Source organism: Bufo gargarizans, chromosome 8 (genome assembly GCF_014858855.1).
Source record: "Bufo gargarizans isolate SCDJY-AF-19 chromosome 8, ASM1485885v1, whole genome shotgun sequence".
In the NCBI taxonomy this organism is placed as follows: Eukaryota; Metazoa; Chordata; class Amphibia; order Anura; family Bufonidae; genus Bufo; species Bufo gargarizans.
In genome coordinates this window covers 131,185,656-131,200,334 of record NC_058087.1, presented here as the reverse complement: position 1 = coordinate 131,200,334, position 14,679 = coordinate 131,185,656, and the positions used below count along the sequence as shown (strand labels likewise).

Sequence of the window (14,679 nt, the reverse complement as noted above, 5' to 3'; positions counted from 1 at the left end):
TTAAAAATACGGTATGTGCGTCTCATGGGGCAGAAAATACGATGTATATATAACAATGGCAGCACATCAGGCCAAAAAATGGAGGTCCTGGCCAATGGATCCAGCAACAAATCCAGGACAATATGAGAATATAAAAAAAAAAGGCAGCACTCTTACAAAAAACGAGTGAAAAGAAAAACACTTTATTCATCCTTTTGGTCTCAACTAGGGATGAGTGAACTTGTGTTCAGCGGCCCCGCAAAAAAAAAAAATAGAGCATGTCTTATTCTTGTATAAGGAGCTAAAAACAGTGCGACCACAGGAGTGAATCAAGTGTTTGAGAGTGCGGACATTTTTTTCTTATATATCAAACTGGTGTAATGTAGAACTGGCATAGTTGCCCATAGCAACCAATCAAATTCCACCTTTCATTTTTCACAGCTTCATTGGAAAATGAAAGGAGGCATCTGATTGATTGCTATGGGCAACTATGCCCTACATTACACCAGTTTTGATAAATCTCCCCCCCTACGTACTTCTATGTGTACATAGCATTGTGCTGTCACTTTGTACTAATGTGTGTGGGACAAGTGGCAGTTCACTGTGTGGACTGCACACAATACTGTAGTCAGAAGAGAGTGTACGTAGTGAGCGCTGTCAGTAATGAGATTTACATCCTGCTTATAACGCCATGGTTAGGATTGTAGATCGCTGCACTAACGTTACCAGCAGAAATATCTATTGAGTCCACAAATAATGGGCTTTCTACGGAATGGAAAGTGAGAAATAGATCTGCTGATTACAGGTTGTAGCATACTGTAAGACTCACCATGTTGTGGATTGGAATTAAATCTTACAAGTTCCAGCAGCCTATGGCCTCATGCACACGACCGTTGTGTGCATCCGTGGCCGTTGTGCCGTTTTCTGGGTTTTTTTTGTGGACCCATTGACTTTCAATGGGTCCGTGGAAAAATCGGAAAATGCATCGTTTGGCAGCTGCATCCGTGATCCGTGTTTCCTGGGCGTGAAAAAAATATGACCTGTCCTATTTTTTTCACGGCCAACGGTTTACGGACCCATTCAAGTTAATGTGTCCGTGAAAAATCACGGATGCACACAAGATTGTCATCCGCGTCCGTGATCCGTTTTTTCCGATCATTTCAATGGCAAACTTGACTTAGATTTTTTTTTTCATTTTTCATGTCCGTGGATCCTCCAAAAAACAAGGAAGACCCACGGACGAAAAAACGGTCACGGATCACGGACCTACGGACCCCGTTTTTGCGGACCTTAAAAAAAAAACGGTCGTGTGCTTGAGGCCTATATGTAAGTGGCTGATAGCTGTGCTGTGTAACAGGATATGTGGGCGGGGCAGCAGAGCTGTGCTGTGTAACAGGATGTGGGGGCGGGGTAGCAGAGCTGTGCTAAGTAACAGGATGTGGGGGCAGGGTAGCAGAGCTGTGTTGGTGCATGTGAAATCCACAGTAACGCCCACAGATTCTCACAGGAGTTGACAGCATTAAGCAAAAATCATCAGAGCATTTCTGATAGCATGTGAAGCAAAGCTGATACCAGCAAGCAAACAAGTGCAATTTCATTATGCACTGCATTACAGTAAGGCTACTTTCACACTTGTGGCAGTGTGATCTGGCAAGCAGTTCAGTCGTCGGAACTGCCTGCCGGATCCGCCGATCTGGATGTGACTGAAAGCATTTGTGAGACGCATCCGGATGCGTCTCACAAATGCATTGCAATAACGGATCCGTCTCTTCGCTTGTCATGCGGACAGACGGATCTGTCTTGTATCGGATCCGGCACTAATGCCGGATCCGTCATTCAGGCAAGTCTTCAGTTTTCTTTCGCCGGAGATAAAACCGTAGAATGCTACGGTTTTCTCTTTTGCCTGATTAGTCAAAATGACTGAACTGAAGATTACTCTCCATTCAGAATGCATGGGGATATTCCTGATCAGTTCTTTTCCGGTATAGAGCCCCTGTGACGGAACTCCATGCCGGAAAAGAAAAACGCTAGTGTGAAAGTACCCCTAAGATATGGGTTTATTGATTTTTAGTGCACAAAGGTGTCCATAGCCTTTAATGTCTGGTTCTAATTAGAAGTGTCCTCATCATCCTTCACTGCCTGCACTACTGAGGTAAGCATTTTATAACCTGGCAGCTTGTCTGTACATCGGCATCAGATGTAAGATAATTTACCTTCATCCATACAGGATACATTTAATTTGTTGGCATCGTCGGTTTTAAAAACGAAGAGAACATCTTGCACATTATCTTTGTTCACATCGTCTGTAGCCAGAAACGGATAGCCAACTGTTCCCCAAGGAAAGAGAAGAAAGACAAGGCTGTTACTATACAATCAACACCCAATACACACAAAAAATAGTCAAAGGGTTTTTTAAAAATATATCTAAATGATAAAAATGATATGTTCCATATACTTACATTCCCAACCCTGCTCTGCTCCCAGTTACTGGTGTGCTCGGGCCCCTGACACTAAGTTTGGCCACTTTTTACAACATGTTAGAGGATTACTTATAAAAAGGCGGATTGCAGCTATCCAATTAAAAAAAAAACAGGTCTCCTTTCACTCGCCTGAAGAATGCTGTATTAGGGCTCACGCACACCAGCGTGATCGGCCCGTCGGGAGATCTGCCTTCAGATATGAACTAACTGCTTCATAAAACACTACGACATAGCCAGTTCAGAGGGAGGCTGCGTCAGCCCTACGTTTTTTGTATACATTAAACGGATGGGAAAAAAAGTGATGTGAACTCGGACCGCCAAACTCTGCAAAGCTGGAAACACAAATACAGCTTTCAATCTTTGAAGGCTTTAGTTTCAAAAGAACTGCAAAAAAAAAACTGCATGTGTGATTCCATCCATCAGTGTATGCTGATCCATTATCAGTAAAAGTAGGAAAGGAACACAGCAATAATCCATGTGGTAAATAACTGGGCGATAAATATCCCAATATGTATCACACGGATACATGTGGTGCATGTGGTCCGCTGCCGACATCCTCCATTGTATGCATTTTTCTGGGGATTGCCGCTAGCAACGGATCACATGCGGAGGAATGGCTCCCCTGGTTATAAACACGCCACAGTGTTTGGGGTTTTGAGCATTTCCTCCCATTTAGGCCACTTTATTTTAGTGATTAGAATGAGCCATTGCGTACTGCTGGTAGCCTGTGTCACATGGCCTGTTATAGGTGGGGCGTACACTACCTGAGTGATCTCACTATGGAGGTATGTGGGAGCTCGGCTGGAAGTTGTATCTCAGCACCTCTCAGACCGTGTTCACACTCCGTAGGTGGTCTAGTGGTAGGACCCATGCCACACGGTGGTGCAAAATGTATCACACGGACATTATTGTGATAACCTGTAAAGCCTCATTCACACATCAGTGTTTCACGTACGTGTTCTCCGCTGACAGCACACGTCCCAATTAGTGATGATCGAGCATTCAAATGCTACGCAGCCAATAAACATGCAGTTAAGTACTGCTACTCACTGTAATGCCAGTAGCCATGTTAGTAACTGGCATTACAGTGATTGGCTGGCTATAAAGCACCAGATGATACGTGGTTTGGCCAGTCTTAGTCAGGGAGAGCTGTGCTGTAGAAGGGACAGTAAGTGTAGGGAATGGAATAACATTTTTTGGGTTAGGCAGGGTTGATATTAGACACCCAAAAGTCCTTTTAAGGACTATTGTTGTATCTGGCTGCGATATATATTTTTAGCGCAACATGCGCTAAATAGCTTGCAATTGTTTGGCCGCTACAGACAGCAACATTATCTGCGCTACATCTCCTGTGTAATCTGTGCGCAGCCTAACAATATCTGCGACATCCAGCGTACTTTTTCTGTAGACGGTGTCCGCTGCGGACAGTTACATTAAAGGGGTTGTCCAAGTTACATTTATTGATGACCTATCCTCAGGATAGGTCATCAATATCAGATCGGAGGGGGTCAGACACCCGGCACCCCCTCCGATCAGCTGTTTGAAGAGAAGGCGTGCGCGGTGTCAGCGCTGCCTCCTCTTCACTGTTTACCTTCTAGCCGTTGCATCTGCAGTGGTGAGCAGGTGTAATTACACCCAAGCCTTCCTATTGAAATGAATGGGAAGGCTTGGGTGTAATTACACCTGCTCACCACTGCAGATGCAACGGCTAGAAGGTAAACAGTGAAGAGGAGGCTACGCTGACACCGTGCGAGTCTCCTCTTCAAACAGCTGATCGGACGGGGTGCCGGGTGTCGGACCCCCTCCGATCTGATATTGATGACCTATCCTGGGGATAGGTCATCAATAAATATAACTTGGACAACCCCTTTAACTGCGCTACATCTCCTGTATAACGTGTGTGCATCCTAAAAATATCTGACATCCAGTACTTTTTCTGTAGACGCTGCGGACAGCGACATTATCTGCACTACATCTCCTGTTTAACAAGTGCGCATACTAAAAACCTGCGCTACTGTACGTGTGACATACTTACAAGCATATATATCATTTAATATGCTCAAGGCGAGCAGTAAGTGACGGGGAAGTGGCCGTGCTGCTTATGGTGCAAGCAGAGGCCGTGGCCCTGGGCACGGTGAAACTGTGCCTGCTACCAGAGCACAAGAAACACACTCATCCACGATACCTAGCTTCATGTCCCAGTTTGAAGGGTGGTGCAGGACACCACTCTCGAAGTCAGACCAGTGCGAGCAGGTAGTCGGTTGGATTGCAGCAGATAATGCTTCTAGTCGGTTAAGCACCACCCTGTCTTCCACAAAGTCCAGTCTCAGTAGCCAAGAGTCTGGTCAACAGAATCGTCACCCTGATCCTCCTTCCTCCCACCATGGAGAGTCTTGACAAACAAGTGATCCCACAGTTGGATATTCCGAGGAGCTCTTTACATCGCCATTCCTTGATTTGGCCCTCTCACCAAGCACGATTGAAAAGGGACATGATGAGATCGTGTGCACTGATGCCCAAACTCTTGAGCATCCACAGTCACAAGAAGATGGCGGTGGGGAACGGCAATCAGAGGTGGATGATGATGATGAGACACAGTTGCCAATAAGTCAACGGCAATTAGTGTCTCAAGAGGTCGATGAAGAGGATGAGACACAGTTGTCAATAAGTGAGGTTGCTGTTAGGTCAACAAGTCAGGAGGATGACCAGAGTGAGGAAGTGGAAGAGGAGGTGGTGGAGAATGAAATCAATGACCCAACCTGGGAAGGTGGCAAGCCGAGCAAGGACCGCAGTACAGAGGGGCAGGGATCCGCAGCACCGCAACAGGCTGGAAGAGGCAGTGGGTTGGCAAAAGCGAGAAGGTGGGCCACACCAAACAGGCCCGCAACTGTTCCCCAGAGCACCCCCTTGCAGCAATCTCCCTGTCAGGGATCAAACCGGGATACTCCAGCGTCCTAGGCTGTAGCCTTGCTCACTAGACCACAGAGCTTCCTGGACAGTTTCTGTTACTTTTTTGAACCACCTCCTTGACCTGAATGTTCCTGCTTTTGGTTTGACCAATCAGATCTGTGTAGCCCTATTTAAGGAAGATCATGTCACTTCCTCCCTTGCCAGATTATTGAGCTATCTCTCAGTACCTCTCAGTATTTGTCTGCTAACCTGCTCGTGTACTGAACTCTGCCTCCATCGACTACTCTCCTGCCTCATCCTGAATCCTTGTACCTGCCATCCCATGTACCGACCCAGGACTGCCTGACCACTCTTTTCCTGCATATCGGGATCATTCATCCATTCCGTTTCCGTGCTCTTCTGTTCCTGTTTTGCTGCCATTGGACTCCTTCCCCTCTTCGAGTAACCTCTACAAGCAATTGTGCAGGTAACCTTAACACTCCCTTGCCAAGGGCTAGGTATTTCGCAGTCTGGCGCTTTTTTTAGGAAAGTGCGGACGATAAAAGAATTGTCATTTGCAACCTGTGCCGTACCAAATTGAGCAGAGGCGTGAACACTAGCAACCTCACCCCCACTAGCATGATCCGCCACATGGCATCAAAGCACCCTAATAGGTGGGCGAACGCCTGGGTCCACAATCAGTGTCTGCTGGTCTGGGACTGCCTCCTCTTCCCCTGTGTTACGTGCTGGCCAATCTCCTGTCCAAGACGCAGGCCCGGATACCTCCCGCCCTGCACCTGGAGCTTCAAAAGCACCATCAGCTAGCACATCCACTTCTGTGTCCCAGTGCAGTGTACAGCTATCCATACCCCAAGCCTTTAAACAAAAGCGCAAATACCCAGCCACCCACCCACAGGCCATAGCACTAAATGCGCACCTTTCCAAATTGCATACCCTGAAAATGATGTAGGCTTGTGGACACTGAGGCTGTCCGCAGCCTGATGGCGGCGTCGGCGGTCCCTCATTACTCAGTCCCCAGCCGCCACTATTTTTCCTGGTGTGCCGTCCCCGCCTTACACCAGCATGTTTCCCGTAATATCACCCGTGCCCTGACCAACGCTGTTATTGGGAAGGCCCACTTAACGACTGACACATAGCCAAGTGCTTGTGGCCAGGGACGCTACATTTTCCTGACGGCACACCTAAATCAACGGGGGACAATAGGAAAAAAAAAAAGTGCAATGATATCTGTGGGGACGACCCTATAAGGTAAGACCCTAATTAGACTAATATTTAGGTGACAAACCGCACACAGCCGCTGTGGCAGGGGATAAGAGACCAGACTGAGCTGTGGCTCTCGCCACTCAACGTACAACCAGGCATAGTTGTGTCTGATAATGGCCATAACTTGGTGGTGGTTTTAGAGCTCGGCAAGCTCACACACATATGATGCCTAGCCCACGTGTTCAACTTAGTGGTTTAGCAGTTTCTCAAAACCTACCCCAATTTTCCTGAGCTACTGGTGAAGGTGCGCCGTGTGTGCCCATTTCCGAAAGTCATCTACAGCTGCCGCAGGTCTGGCAACACAGCAGCAGTGCTTGCAATTGCCAGCTCACCGGCTGTTGTGCGACGCGAGCATGGATGTTGTGCGACGCTCTTCATAAGCGACGAGTGAGCATGGATGTCTGACCTCTGTGAGGTTTTACGCAACTTTGAGGAATCAACACAGATGGTGAGCGGCCATCCCACTTCTGTGTCAACTGAAACGCTCACTGCTCACAATGGAGGACGCTTTGCATGTGGAAAAGGGGAAAGAAAGTACACAGGGTGATAGCCAGACCACCCTCCGTTTGTCTTCTCAGCGCGAATTGGATGATGATGAGGAGGAGGAAGAGCAGGAGACAGTTGCCTCTACTACAGAGGGTAGTACCCCATAGCAGGTTTATTCCATCTGTTCAGCGTGGATGAGCCAAAGAGGAGGAAGAGTATGAGGAGATTGAGAGTAATCCTGAGGACAGCGAAGTCTTGTCTGTTGGGACTCTGGCACACATGGCTGACTTTATGTTATGCTGCCTTTCCCATGACCCTTGCGTTATACGCACTTTGGCGAACACCGATTACTGGTTGTTTACACCCTTCCCAACCCCCGCTACAAAAAGAACTTCTCATCTTTCATTCCTGTGGTGGAGAGGACTAGCAAAATGGTGCAACACCAGAAGGTCCTTGTGGAAAAATTGCTCCAAAGATTTCCAGCTGACAACGCTGGAAGCAGAGTACGTAGTTCCTTGGGAAACCAAAGAGGGGAGACGAGGAGAACACACTGCAGTTCCAACAGAGGCAAGGCAACACTCTCCAAGGCCTTGGACAGTTTCATGACACCCCGCCAGCAACCATACCCTGATGCGCGGCCTAGTGTCACAAGGAGAAAAAAGTTTTGGAAGATGGTCAAGGAGTACGTAGCAGTCCGTGTCAGCGTCCTCAGTGATCCCTCTGTGCCTTACAACTATTGGGTGTACAAGCTGGACACGTGGCACGAACTGACGCTTTACGATTTGGAGGTGCTGGCCTGCCCTGCCGCCAGCGTTTTTGTCTGAGCGGGTATTTAGTGTTGCTGGGGGCATAATAACTGATAAGCGCATCCGACTGTCAACTTAAAATACTGACAGGTTGACTCTTATCAAAATGAACAAGGCCTGGATTGCCCCTGACTTCTGTACTCCACCAGAAGAAAGCGGCTGAACATAAAGGCACTTTAAATGTGGCTTTTATGGTATATTGAATACACTGTATTCCCATGCACCACTACCACCACAGAAAAGGGTATATGGTTCAATCTTCCTTTTCTCCTCCTCCATCATATCAACATGCTTACTAGGCGGCCCTTGCTCCTAATGTTTTAGAGGGTCAGCTCAGAAGCAGGCCCTCAACCATCATATTTCTTTATTGTAATAAACTTTTCAACTTTTTTAACCATTTACTAGTCCCAAATGATCTTTTGTTTGCTTCTAAAATACGTTGCACTGCTTCTGCTGTCAGTAATCGGAGGGCTGCATCAGGAATACACTGAAAGCACGCCTAGATCCCAAGCTGCCATGCGAGGAGAACGACACCCCGTGATCGAGAACAGGGGACAGAGGGAGCACATTCACATCATACTTACGACGAAACATAATTAATAATCACATACTTAATAGTGCAGTCATAACTATAATAAAATACATACCAGCCAATAATATACCGTACTAGATAATCAACCTGACCCACACCCCATTATAATACAGTCACCCAGGACCCCCACCAATCAGCTGTTTGAGAAGGCGCCAACGCTCCTATGAGCACCACGGCCTTCTCAGAGCTTACCAAGCGTCATACATTGTGTACTGTCTGTGCTTAGTATCCCACTCAGCCCAATTCACTTCTATGGAGCTGAGCTGCTCCTAGGCCACGTGGCTGTGAGAAGGCCGCGGCACTACTGCGAGCGGTGGTGCCTTTTCAAACAGCTGATTGGCGAGGGACTTGGGGGTCAGACCTCCCACAATCAGATACTAATGGTCTATCCCGAGGACAGACCATCAGTATTAAAGTCTTAGAAAACCCTTTTAGGGGTCCTGTATCTTTTGCCGGAGGCCCCCTGGAAATGAATGGAAGGTGGCTGCACATGCGCAGTGCACCCTCCACTACTTTCCCCTCTCCGTTCTCCGTGTAGGTGCGGGTCCCGCACCTATCAGACAATGGGGGCATAGCAATATATGCCCCCATTGTCTGTGATGGCAAAACCCCTTAATCCAATCCAACCGGAATACTGGCTTTAATATGGGGAAGGACAAGTCTCTCAAAACATTATGGTTAAGGGGTTAAACGGCCAGTTAGAGCATAAGCCTGGCTCTCGTGTGAGAGTCAAGACCCATGCAATGCTTAGACCAGACCGCCTAGTCTAAGGCCCCGTAGTGACTACCATAATAAGGCATACTGGTGGTCACTAAGGGATTAAACCAGTCATACTGCCAGATAGGGCTGTTTATGGTTACTTAAATGAACCCTTTCCTTCTGCAAACGGTATTACAGCTGCAGAAAAATTCTTATTTTTAGTTATATGTGAATGTGGTGCTTGGAGCACTATGGGGCTGGCCTAGCACCTCAGAGAACTGCCTCAACTCTGCATTTCCCTGTTGCTACTCCCCCTCCCAGTGAGACTGACAGGGCCAGGCATCCTTAGGCCCCTTTCACACGGGCGAGTTTTCAGCGCGGGTGCAATGCGTGAGGTGAACGCATTTCACCCGCACTGAATCCGGACCCTTTCACTTCTATGGGGCTGTGCACATGAGCGGTTATTTTCACGCATCACTTGTGCGTTGCGTGAAAATCGTAGCATGCTCTATATTGTGCGTTTTCCACGGAACGCAGGCCCCATACAAGTGAGTGGGGCTGCGTGAAAATCGAAAGCATCCGCAAGCAAGTGCGGATGTGGTGCGATTTTTCATGCATAGTTGCTAAGATGACAGTCTATTCACTGTATTATGTTCCCTTATAATATGAATATAAGGGAAAATAATAGCATTCTTTAATTCAAGGTCAATTAAGGGTTAAAAAATTAAAAAATTAGCTCACCTCCTCCAATTGATCGCGCAGTTGCCGAGTTCTTACTTCTTAATCATGAGCTCCTTGCTAAAGGACCTGTGGTGACGTCACATCACATGGTCAATCACTGTGGTGATGGACCATGTGATTGGACCATGTGATGAGCTCAGTGACGTCACCACAGGTCCTTTGACAGGTCCTGAAGAAAGAACAGGAGACCGGCAGCTACGCAATCAATTGGAGGAGGTGAGTTAATTTTATTTTTACTTTTTTTTAAACCCTCAATTGACCTTGTACTAAGCATTCTGTATTCAGAATGCTATTATTTTCCCTTATAACCATGTTATAAGGGAAAATAATTACATCTACACATCACCGAACCCAACTGGGTCTGGGTACCACGTTCAGTTTTTTATCACGCGCGTGCAAAACGCATTATGCCAGTGCAATAAAAGCTGAACAACGGAACGCAATCGCAGTCAAAACTGACTGCAATTGCGTACCTACTCGCGCAGGTTTGCCGCAATGCGCCCAGGACGCATCCGGACACGCTCGTCTGCAAGGGGCCTTTCAGAGGGGCGTTGCGGATTGGGGCCGGATGCATTCAGGGTGCGTTCAGCGAAACTTGCACCACTTTGCAAGCAAGTTTAGTCAGTTTTGTCTGCGATTGCGTTCAGTTCAGTTTTTTCTGCGCGGGTGCAATGTGTTTTGATGCGTTTTTCACGCGCGTGATAAAAAACTGAAGGTTTACAAAAAACATCTCTAAGCAACCATCAGTGAAAATCGCATCGCACACGCACTTGCTTGCGGATGCAATGCGTTTTTCACGCAGCCCCATTCACTTCTATGGGGCCATATTCTGCGTGAAAACGCAGAATATAGAACATGCTACGATTTTTACGCAACGCAGAACTGATGCATGAAAAACAACGCTCATGTACACAGACCTATTGAAATGAATAAGTCAGGATTCAGTGCGGGTGCAATGCGTTCACGTCACGCATTGCACCCACGCAAAAAAAAAATCGCTCGTGTGAAAGGGGCCGTGCAATCTAATGCCTGTGCAAGCAGCCATACCACTGGTGCATGTGCAGTGAAGATCTCAGCACTGATGACCACAAGTGATCTTTACTGCCTTGGCACATGGCATAGTCCAAAATCGGGGTGACATATTCCATAAAAAAAAAAAAAGAGAGACAAAATAGTGAAAGAAGGGGGGAAAAGGGGGAAGTATTGGACATCTAATCCCATCAAAGAAATGACCTACCCTGTCATAGAGGACTGGATCTATCTGAGCAGGAGCCGCTGCCAAGGTGAGTACTTACTGTTTTTTTTTATTAACATTTAGGGGGCACAGAGAGGGCATATGTACTATGAGGGGGGACAATAAGGACATAACTACTATGAAGGGAGCACAGAGAGGGCATTACTACTGTGAAGGAGGCACAGGGAGAGAGTACTATTGTGAAGGGGGCACAGAGGGGGCATTACTACTGTGAAGGGGGCAGAGAGAGGGAAGGGGCATAACAACTGTTATGGGGCAGAAAGGGGGGCTATGTACTGTGAGGAGGGGCTCAATGAGGGCAAATACTCTGAAGGGGGCACAAAGTGGGTATATCTACTGTGAGGGGGGACACAATTAGGGTATAACTACTCTGACGGGGGCACGGAGAGGGCAAAACTACTCTGAGGGGGCAAAATGTTGGGATAACTACTGTGAGAGGGCATAATGTGGGCATAACTATTGTCGGGGGGGGGGGGGGGAACCAATGTGGGCATTACTACTTTGAGGGGGCACACTGTGGGCATAAGTACTGTGAGGGGGGAAACTGAAGGCATAACAACTGTGAGGGAGGCACAATGTGGGCATTACTACTGTGAAGGGGCACACTGTGGGCATAACTACTGTGAGGGGGCACAATGTTTGAAAGTGGAGGATGGGGGGAGAGTGCCAGAGAAAGGACCCGCCCCGGGTTCCAAAAACCTTAGGTAAGCCACAGGACATAGGTAACCACCGGGATTAACTCCATCACAGGAAATAAAAGAGTTGTTAAAACTCGATTTACACACAAGACTGCTATACGGAGAATTGACAGACCTACCTGAGTTGTTATAGTGTATGCTCCAAGTTCTCGCAGAGAAAGGTCTCACTGGGCAAGGAATTATGAATGAAAAGGCAAACACTACGGTAAGGCAAAGAAACAGTGCGCCAAAAAACACAGCAGTGCGAATCTTGGACAAACGTGAAAGGCCGCTCTGCTTTTTAATGCACACATCATTTTCTCCACTGGGGTCATTATTGTTCTCTAGAGCCTTCCCTTCATTGTTTTTTAATGGGTGGTCTTCTCCATCCGGTTCCTTGTTGTTCATGGTAGTGGCACGAGGCACAACTGTCTGGGAAGAGAGAGATTAATTATCATAAAGTCCTAAACTTTTTCATTTTAAAATGCTTAATTATATAGATTTAGCAGAATCTGAACATCCGCTGCCAACACGGCCTGTGGTGAAGGTGGCAGCATGACATGTCAGGCAGCAACACAATGGTGTGGCAGTGCACAGTCTGTGCCCCTCTGTTACGGTCAGTGGTGGACATCCCTGCCGCAGCTTTCTCACTTGAATGTCTGCATCCGTCTGCGGCAAGTGCTCGGATGGTGCCCATACATTGGGAAGCTTGAATTGCAGCCCTCAATGCATGGAACAGCTGGCATGAGGCCTAATTGTGGTGTCTCTTCTCCGAGAAGCATTAGGTTAGGTTCATAGCATTTTGGGCACAGGTTTCAGAGTGGATTCGGTGACAAAAATACGGGAGGCTGCGCCGCTCTTCTTGCGACTCAGCGTTTTTGCATGACTTTAACGAGAATGTACAGGTCCATTCTTAGCGCGGGTGTTGGCCATTCAATGGCGCTAAACCTAGAAAGGGTCCACTTGAAAACCACGGCAGAAACCACAGTGCAGCGGTTTCTGCCATGGGATATGCAGAGGAGAGTTGTTAGCACCTGATGATGTGACCCAGAAAATGCAGATGCTGCGTCTTAGAGACTTTTCATTAGGTTTAGCGGCCAAGCTGAGGACAGAGCCCTGATCAGATTGGACAGGCCCATACACATCGGAACGAATGTCACCAGTACAACCAGAAAAGACAAGTGGGGAGAATTAATCTCTAAGAAGCATAATTCATCTTCTGGAGAAAAATCCTGAATAGCCAGGATGTGCAGAATATCCGAGTATGGCTGAAGATCATGGGGATCACAGGCCTCTCCCAATTCTCCTAGTGGTGTAGGGCTCTCTACCATCGGACCACTGAGGGACACTTAGGCCCCTTTCACACGAGCGTGACAGATTAGGTCCGGATGCGTTCAGGGTGCGTTCAGTGAAACTCGCACTATTTTGCAAGCAAGTTCAGTCAGTTTTGTCTGCGATTGCGTTCAGTTGTTCAGTTTTTTCCGTGCGGGTGCAATGCGTTTTTCACGCGCGTGATAAAAAACGGAAGGTTTACAAACAACATCTCTTAGCAACCATCATTGAAAAACGCATCGCACCCGCACTTGCTTGCGGATGCAATGCGTTTTTCACGCAGCCCCATTCACTACTATGGGCCAGGGCTGCGTAATATAGAACATGCTGCGATTTTCACGAAACGCAGAACTGATGCGTGAAAAACAACGCTCATGTACACAGACCCATTGAAATGAATGGGTCAGGATTCAGTGCGGGTGCTATGCGTTCACGTCATGCATTGCACCCGCGTGGAAAACTCGCTCGTGTGAAAGGGACCTTACAGCGTTTAGGATCCACTCCCGAGCAGACGTGGGCCATGGCTGCGGCCAGTGATTACCTCCAGCAGCGTTCACAGTCAAGACAGTAGCAGAAAGTGGAGCGCGGCGGGGACACTTCTGCCGTCGGGGGATCGGTTCCAACTTTCATTTTCCAAAGCTACTTTGCAAAATGAAAGGATCAATCTGCCTGATTGCTATGGGCAACTTTAAAGCAAGTTTTCCTTTGAACTAGTTTTGATAAATGTCCCCAGACATAAATGTCCGAGATTTTGCTACTGATGGCCTATCCTCAGGATAGGTCATCGGTATCTGATCGGTGAAGGTCCGACACCCGAGACCCCCACGGATCAGCTGTTTGAAAGTACAACCTCTTTAGCGGCCCGGCATATGGGGAGGCATTTTAGGTTCTAAATTGCCCCAAATAATGACCAATATATACGCTGAGGTCTTATATAGAGCCAGGAACCGGACAGCAGTTTATTAATCCCCATTCATTTCCCTGGTCACAAAGAGGGACATTTAGGGACACTTGGGAGCCTGTACTTGTCTGCAGCCGCAGTACCTGAGGAGCCCAGCCACAATCTGGGGGCACTGCGCCATTCTAGCCGGCGCTCTGGACAAGTTACTAGGAGAGACAAAGTGTTTCTTTCAGGCTGCAGTGAGACTACAACTCCCAGCATGGCCTGACTAGCCATGTCTAGGAGTATTGAGGGCATAACCCATGAAGCGCCCTGCTCCAGGCGAACCACACGTCCCAGCAAGCCCAGCCCCTAGGTGTTCACACACATGTTATATCAGGGCTGCCGTCTCCTGTCACATCAGCACCACACTGCGGCCATGCTGAGCTCACCCTTCCTTGTAGACACTTTACATCCACCGTCACACGGACACGGCTGCGAAGGCGGAACAAATGTTCATGGTATCTTTTGCTGCACGGACGCAGAAGAGGCCGGGACCACCACTTCCGGTTTCCCACA

General features: G+C 47.8%; 1 protein-coding gene across 2 annotated transcripts in view; it reads right to left on the bottom strand.

Annotated features, from left to right (window-relative positions):
• The window catches only part of FAM234A (family with sequence similarity 234 member A), a 41,559-nt gene extending 26,890 nt beyond the window's left edge, over positions 1-14,669 (bottom strand). The window contains exons 1-3 of one of the 2 annotated variants that reach the window (XM_044304855.1): positions 14,553-14,669; positions 12,029-12,316; positions 2,193-2,306 (exon numbers count right to left, since the gene is read on the bottom strand). In XM_044304855.1, the coding sequence (XP_044160790.1) occupies positions 2,193-2,306; positions 12,029-12,296 (382 nt within the window). In that variant the 5' untranslated portion in view covers positions 12,297-12,316; positions 14,553-14,669. Of the gene's footprint in view, positions 1-2,192; positions 2,307-12,028; positions 12,321-14,552 lie in introns of both variants that reach the window. The other variant, XM_044304854.1, reaches the window with a different exon arrangement.
• Positions 14,670-14,679: the final 10 nt, after the last annotated feature.